The following is an 8,812-nucleotide window of genomic DNA, read 5'->3' on the forward strand; positions in this document are numbered from 1 at the left end:
GACAAAATCAAAGTAAAAGAAATCAAAGTAAAAGAATATTAAAAATCTTTAAAAAAATAAACAAAAATAAAAGAATATTAAAAGATGACATCTTTATATCAAAAACCCATACTTATAATAAAACAACATATTGTAGCAAATATCAAAGAAGATGAAACATTTGTTGCAAATATATATAATGAAGAAAAAACTCAAAATTCTCACTCCAGTAGTTCAAGAATTTGAGAATGCAAGTAACTGACAAAGTTCATGGAGTGGATTCTATGTCCCAGACATTGTGCAAATACAGAGTATTGTATTTGTACAGACTCAGTTGTCTCCCTATTTAGTCTGGATTCATGAGGTACTCAGGTTATGGGAATGGAGCCTTTCACTGGTAAGTTGCAGTGTATGAAAAACTCTATATCCCAGTTTTTGACCCCAGTTAGTATTACCTAGAGATAACTTTATGTCATCTCAAAGTCTTCCCAAATGTGACATTATTCATTAAATGATAGTAAACATTTGATTTTATTAGAAGTTATATAATGAAGTCATCATATTTTGGATGTTGCTGTAGACTCAATATATGTGTTCCCCCTAAAATTCAGGAGTTAAATCCTATATAGTACATGGTATTTAGAGGTGGAGGGTTCGGGAGGTGATTAGGTTATGAAGGCAGAGCTCTCAGGAATGGGTCTAGTGTCTCTTTAAAAAGAGGTGCCACAGGAATGCCTGGGTGGCTCAGTCTGTTAAGGGTCTGCCTTCAGCTCAGATCCTGATTGCAGCACTCTGAGACTGAATCCCTCATTGGACTCCCTTCTCTTCTTCTCTCTCTGCCCCTTTCTTTGTCTCTCATGAATAAATAAATAAAATCTTTTTAAAAAATGATAAAAAGAGATACCCGGGGTGCTTGGGTGGGTCAGTGGATTAAGCCTCTGCCTTTGGTCCAGGCCATGATCCCAGGCTGGGATTGAGCCCCACATCCAGGTCCCTGCTCAGTGGGGAAGGCTCCTTCTCTGTCTACCTGCTGTTCTCCTTGCTCTGTCAAAAAATAAGTAAAATTTAAAAAAAAAAAATAAGTTAAAAGGGACACCACAGACTTCAATTGACTTTTTTTTTTTTTTTTTTGCCATGTGAGGAAACAGGAAAAATATAGTAATCTATGAACTAGGAAGCAGGCTCTCACCAGAGAGTATATATTATGGCCTCTTCATTTCTGAATAATCTGCATTCCATCCACAACAGAGGTAAGAATGTGCCATGTTGTAAGCATATTTCTTACCGATGATATCATCCAAAATATCTAGTGTCAGGTTCCATATTGCATATTTGAAGGTCATGAATTATGCATTATGGTAATTCCACATATGAAAGGAAGGGCCTAGGTCCCTAAAATGACTATGAATCACTGTAAACAAAAGAAGAGATGGAGATACTAAAAAAATGACAGAGATAGTATCAGATATTCTAAGTGATCAGGGAATGTTAATGGGTCATCGCAATGAAAATATAACACCAAACAACGCTTCTCCACATGAGGAAATAATAGGATTCCCTACGCAGAAAAATAAGTGAATCTAATTTATTTTATCTATGTCTTTTGTTATGGCTTTTTTCTTCACATAACTTCTTAACTATAACATGAAAGAAGCATTCCCTTTCAATCTAATGTGCTATGCAATGAACAAAATTATACAATTAAATATCTTGCAAATACAAAAATAAGACATATACCTCAAGTATTAACAGGAGTTGTCTTTGTAAGGAAAGGGTGAACCAAGTGTTTATGTCCCATTTCTTAAAATGCTTCTCAAAAATATATAATGAGCACTATTAATTCTGAAAGAGAACAATTGGGCAAAAGAGAAGCAAGTGAAAATTGTCCAGTAATGAAAATAAAGGTAGAGTATTAACTATAGCATAACTTATCACATGGAACAGAAACCCATAGTTTCAACAAAGACATCTTATGCCCAAAAGCTACAGACCTATTTGCCTAAGAATTTTTGAAAATCTTTGAAATCTTCTTTGATCATTGTAAATTGTACACCTTAAAGGTTTTCGTCATACACAAGTTCATTAAACCTTAGGAGAAATTCATTATATAAATAATCCTTTCCTGGATAGAGCAACACTTCATTGTAAAAGTGTGACAATTTCTCTTCATCATCATTTTCTTCTTCTGGTCCATAGATTTTTCATAGCATTTTTCATCTCTCCATTTCTCAGAGTATAGATCAGAGGGTTTAACATAGGGGTGATAACTGTGTAAAACACAGTCAAGAATTTATCAATGGGTAAGGTGAAAGGAGGTCTCACATACATAAAAATGCAAGGGACAAAGAAGAGGACCACCACTGTAATGTGAGAGCCACAAGTGGATAAGGCTTTGCGCCTCCCTTCCTGACTAAGAGTCTTCAGGGAGTGCAGAATGACCCCATAGGAAATGAGTAAGACTGTAAAGATGCCCACACAGATTGTCCCATCATTGGCAACTACAGTGAGGCCAATAATGTAGGTGTCAGTGCAGGCAAGTTTTAATAACGGATACATGTCACAGCCAAAGTGGTCGATGACATTGGGACCACAGAATGGAAGGTTGTAAACTGAGAGAAGTTTAACAACAGCATGTAGAAAACCTCAAACCCAGGTCAACAGCAACAACAGAATACATGCCCTTTGATTCATGATTGTCAAATAATGCAAGGGTTTGCAGATGGCCACATAGCGGTCATAGGCCATGACCACCAGGAGCAAAATCTCAGCACCACCAAATAAGTGCCCTATAAATAGTTGGGACATGCAAGCTTGGAAGGAAATGGTTTTCTTCTCATAGAGTAAGTCTATAATCATATTTGGAGTAATTGTAGTGGAATAAACAGCATCCACAAATGATAAGTAACCAAGGAAGAAGTACATAGGGGTATCCAGGGATGGGCTGACCACCACAGTCACCACAATGAGTAGGTTGCCCACCATCGTCAGGATGTAGATGATCAAGAACACAACAAATAGTATTTTCTGACCTTGGAGGCTCTGGGTGAGCCCCAAGAGGACAAATTCAGTCACATTGTTCCTGTGTTCCATACGTTCTTTTGTATCTCCTTATTTCACAGTTCAAGACAAAATTAGCTATAAATGTAATGGTTACTCTTGACTTCCTGAAAATCTAACACAATTTGTTTATTCATTTGGCTAATAGGCATTATAGTTCCTTATGTTCCAGTACTTTCAGAAATTACAAGAATACAAGGCGGATAAAAACATTTTCCCTAACCTCACCAGTCTTGCTGACTTGGGCAGAGATGAGTCACTAAAGACGTTGTGGGAAAAGGACACAGTAATAAATAAATGGAGGACCACAACCAACTTTCTAACTGGAAGCTAGTAAAATTGTACGTGTAGTGATTTCTTCATATAAAAAATTTTAAATGCGTTGTTTTAATGAAAAACTATAGCAAGATTTGTATTTACTTCCCAGTTAACACAAGAGATGATTTTCTAACTTCTAGGATCCTCTTAACTCATAAATGAAATTGATACATTTTATGATATCAAAACATCTCAAGGACTTTAAAAAGATACCATGACATCAATAAATTAAAGTAGACGGGGGAAAAAACTTGCATTTTAGAAGACATACACAGAGTTATTATCAAAATAGACACAGACCTCTAAGCAAATAAAATATAGAAGACAAAGAAACCAATGGCAAGTGGGTAAATCATATAAAAAAGCATTTATAGAAATAGCCAACAGACATATGTTATCATGGTGAAAGTCATCGGTAAACAGAAACATAGGAACTGAGGTAAGACCTTGATTATGAAAGTGTGACCTTGGATTCTTCAACAGCCAAAAAGAGTATCACAGAACTGAGCTCATTCACATATATTCTAATAGCCATAAAGAATCCCTAATATAGCTGATTATCAGATTCACACAGCAGAACTTTTGAAGACTGAATCCCAGCACCACCCAAGATGTAAAATTTAAAGTCTACTTTGGAATCTTACATCTAATTACACTTCCTGGGTTACCTGCAGGCTGAAACTCCTTTCAATTCAAGGTTTCAGTCCCTTCTCCATTCTCTTTTGTGTGTTGATACCATCTCTGTGCACACAGATCAAGAAAATACATGCATCATCACAGCACCTTGAACTGTTTCCATGTGAACAATGCTTTCTATGTTTGCAGAAAGTCTTATTCATTTCAGTCTTTCAGAAAATGGTTACCTCTTAAATTTCTGGGATTTTCAAATGGATACAAAGGCCCTGTAATCTTAACAGGTCTGAACATTGGCTTGAACAAAGAGAACCAAAATCTTCATTATTAGCATAATTTGCCATAATAACAAATATTAAACCAACCTCTTGAGGCCCCTCAAAAACACAAAACAAAATATAAACAACAACAACAAAAAAAAAAACCTTTTCAGAGAGAAAATTGTAAACTGTTTAAATAAAGAAAGTGTGGTTTATTTTTCATGTCAATTTAAGCAAAATGGTGAAATAGCCTTTATGACAGCCAGTTCTCAATAATTTATACTGGTCTGTCTGCACAAAGCGTAGTTAACATTTGGATTCCTTGAATGATGGAGAATAATTTCACCTAGATGCTTCACTAAGTTCTGAATCCATCATTTGATTCCTGAAAAAGTCAGTCATACTAACATGGATCCAATACTCTCTGAGATCAAGATAAAGGTCTGTAAACACTTCATCTTCATTTGAACCACAACAAGCGCTATTGAGTCATTCCATTGGTGCATCTCCACAAGTCATTCTTCTCTAATTAAATTCATTGGGACTCTCATCATAATTTTTAGGGTAGACCTGCATCTCCAGAGATGCCACCAGGATAATTACCATGTACAACAGGACTTGAAGGAACATGTCCCCTGGGGGCTTGAGAGGAAGGATGTAGAATCCCTAAAGAACAACTTAAGTTTGAATCACCAAAAGAGAAATGTCCAGTGTGGACAGAAATAAAATATGTAAAACCTTTCTTTTTTTCAAGCATGACTTTCCAAAATAGGCAAAGCTATTTCATTTAGGTTTAACCTATGTCTTTGCACATGGACACCTAGAACTGACTTCCAGAACATCATGAGAGCAAATTTCATACTATCCATTTAAGTGTTGTCTCAAATGTAGTAAAGCAAGTTTCTAACCTAAGGGGAAGAATCTTGAGTTTGTCACATAGGGGCACACAGGCAAGTAGATAGAACTTGTGTTAGTATGGGAGTGGGGAGGGTGAAAACACTATGGAAGGAGTACACTTACCTCAGAGTGCTGAGAGACACCACTTAGCCAAAAAAAAAAAAAAAAAAATTGCAATGCATTTCAAAGAACTAAAAAAAGGACCTAAATCGTATAAAACATATATAATGGAATCCATCCCAAACATAACAGTGCTTCCCAATTATTTAAAGGAGTGTGTAGAATGGAATTAGTAGCTTTAATGGTAAGTATTAGGAAATGAGAGATATTATAAGAAATGAATTAACATTTCATCTCAAGAAGTTGAAAAGAGGAAAGCAAAATAAACTGAGAGGACACTGTAGAAAGGAAGTAGTAAATAAAAGACAGAAATCATTGAAATTGAATTTTATTGAAAACGAGAGAAAATACATAAAGCCAGGATTGGCTCTTCAAAAGATTTACAAAATTAATGTTCCTAGCAAAATGGGTGAAGAAAAACTAAAAGAAAGAACAACGGATGAGAATCAAGAATGAAGATGGTGTCATCAATGTATTCTACACATCTGAGAGAGATAATAAAAGAATATCACCAATAAATTTATGACAGTATACATGCCTATTTAGAAAGTGGAGCTCTGTTAAGAAAGACATAGATTTCTGAAGAGATACATAAAAATAATTAAAACCTGGAATTATCTACACTTTTAAGTAAATAAGACATTTGATATCTTTCTACTCTAAACAAAATTCCACTCCCATATAGCATTTTCAATATACCATGTAAGAATTAATCAAAATGTAGAACCATACATAAAAGGCTCAGGGCTGAGGGGAACTTAAAATACTTCCTGACTCATTTTGTGCACCCAGCATAACCCTTAAACCAGAATGAAACAAGAGCATCACAAGAACAATAATCAGACCAATCTCTCATGTTAGCAGAGTCATAAAACTTTAAACACATTAGTTTCTCTTGGATGTTTTCATTGGGGATTTTTTCTTTATTCTTACTGTTATGGTTTATTCAACAGGTTTGGAACAGTGCTCAGTTTAGGGACAATTGTGTCCCATTACTGACGCAAGATCTTCCTAAGACCTCAGCCAGTGTCCTGCCCTGTGAGCCAGAACCTGCCCAGGTTGTCCAGCTGAGAGACAGGCCACTGTGATGGACCCAGGGAGCACTGGGAAATTCTCCCTAATGCAACCAGGTAAATCACAGCCCAGCCTCAAGTAGTTTCTTCAAATGCAAATGCACACACTGATCCATACTCTGATGAACAATCTAGGAGGATCCTTGCAGCTCTCCAGCATTGATCCTTTCCTTTTCTTTTTCTCTCTCCTATTGTCTCTCACAGAGTCTCACTAATCTCTCATGCTCTCTCTCAAGTTCCCTCTCATGTTCTATCTCTCTTATTCTCTCTCCCCTTTCTCCCTCCTTTTTCCTCCCTCCCCTTTCCTCTCTATCTCTCTCTGTTCCCCTCTCCCTTCCCCTTCCCTCCTCCTCCTTTCCTCTAACTCTCCCTTTTCCCCCTTCTGCCTCACTTCCTCCCTCTCCCACTCACTCTCCTTCCATTCTCTGTCTCTGTCTCTATCTGTCTGTCTCTCTCTCTCAATCTCTCTCTCTGTGCCTTGGTAGCTCTATCCTCTCCAGAATATCACCCTCTGAATTCTAGCTCCCTTCGGCATTGCTGTAGGACTCTCAGTTCCTTGTCCTCAATTCAAAGTGTCTGCAGGATTTCCTGTCTGTGCTATAGTATGAAAACTTTTCAATGCAAAGCTGGGACAATCCTAGGACTCAACTTTTTTTCTCACCTCTCAGTGATCACTCCTTCTTATGTCTACCCTTGAAAACCAGTATTTTGTTATTTTCCAGCTTGTTTGATGTTTTAGGCAGAAGGGTAAATTTAGACCCTGTTGCCCCTTCTTGTGCTGAATGAACCTTCCCAGTATAATGATAATTATATATTTTTAAATTTACCTATGTCAGATGAAAATAGGTCAAGGAAAAAAAAAAACACATGATTGTGTGTGTCTTCAATATAGTTAATTAATTCTATCTCACTTTCTAAAAATGTGGGAATTCATAGTGTCCGGCTAGATAGTATTTAATAAACACATGCCTCCCTGGATCACACTAGTAGAAAAGCAAAGAATGTCCAGACAACTGGGCCCCTTTTCAAGGTTTTTGGGGCTCTAAACAGCCAGATCCTCATTGTGGCTCAATGCACTCATCCAGAGAGTAAATGCTTGACATAGGAGAAGCATTTATCTTTGGCAGTCACATGCTCCAGGCACTCCCTATATGCATGTCCATCAGGAGCACAGCTTGTTGTATTCACAAGATACTCCCAATAGCACTGTCTGGATTATTACAGTTTCCCATTCCTTCCTGTTTTCTGATTCCATTGTTATATTGATAACATTCACAATAAAATTGGAAGCAGAGTTTGGCTTCGGACCTTTCACCACTGAACTGTCTAGTGTCCAGGCCCTCTCCTTTCTCCTACAAAGGTGTCTGAAGCAATCTTATTTGCTGCTTCAGGGTTTGCTGGCCAAACCCAAAAAAATGTATTGTTATATTATGAGGATAGATAGATTTTTCCTAATATATAATAAAAGTGTAAGTCTTAAATCCAAAATCAGTATCATGCTGAATAAAGAAATCCTAAACCACCTTACTTATTTCAGGGTGATTTTAAAAGCAGAATTTTCCTCCTCTTCATGTGATGCTTAAAATGCTTTAATAGAAATACAAACTACAGTGAGAATAATAATGTTCAAGTCTACTTCTGACCCTTGCCACTCACCCCCAAAACAGGTAGTGAAGAAAAGGCATGAATCCTAGCCAAAAAGCAGAATCAGGGGCACCATAATGGCTCAGTTCGTAGGGTGTTCAATTCTTGATTTCATCTCAGATCATGATCTCAAGGTCATGGTGTCAAGCATTGTCTCAAGTTCTGTGCTCAGTGTGAAATCTGCTTGGGATACTCTCTCTCCCTCTCCTTCTGCACCTCCCCACTCTTGCCATAAATAAATAAATAAATAAAATCTTTAAGACAAAAAAATCAAAACTATAGGGTGAATTCTTGCAACTGTCAGCATAATGTGACTACTTTCACAGTGGGAGGTAGGGATAGAGGGTCATTATGAATTCCTGCAGGGCTCCTGTCTTTTCTCTGGCCAACATCTCTACCAGAATTCTAACACTTACAAGGTGCATGGTAAACACAACTGCCCATCCTGTTATTTTACTGTGCTCAGGAGGATATTTGACTCTTTGGGGGCAAATGTCAGTTGAAACTAGAGAAAGATAAAACCTTCGCTGTCCAAATTTGAAAATCCCTTGACCCTTTACAAACTTCTCATTCAGATTTTGGAATAATCAGGGGTGCATAAGTTTGAAATTATGCCAAATTTACTGTTTTTAAATTTTAAAAATTATATATAAGATATAACTACAAGCACAGCAAAAAAAAAAAAAATGAACCACCAGATACTAATTACTCAATTTACGCCAATAATGTCGAAAACCTGAATGAAATGTTAAGAAAACATAATTGACCTGAACTAACTTACGCCAATAATGTCGAAAACCTGAATGAAATGTTAAGAAAACATAATTGACC

General features: G+C 36.8%; 1 protein-coding gene across 1 annotated transcript; it reads right to left on the bottom strand.

Moving 5' to 3' along the window:
• Window positions 1–2,151: 2,151 nt before the first annotated feature.
• Window positions 2,152–3,069, bottom strand: LOC123949184 (olfactory receptor 4A15-like). The gene is given in 1 exon segment (XM_046016536.1): window positions 2,152–3,069. A coding segment is annotated over 1 exon segment (918 nt).
• Window positions 3,070–8,812: the final 5,743 nt, after the last annotated feature.

Source organism: Meles meles, chromosome 8 (genome assembly GCF_922984935.1).
Source record: "Meles meles chromosome 8, mMelMel3.1 paternal haplotype, whole genome shotgun sequence".
NCBI classification, from domain to species: domain Eukaryota; kingdom Metazoa; phylum Chordata; class Mammalia; order Carnivora; family Mustelidae; genus Meles; species Meles meles.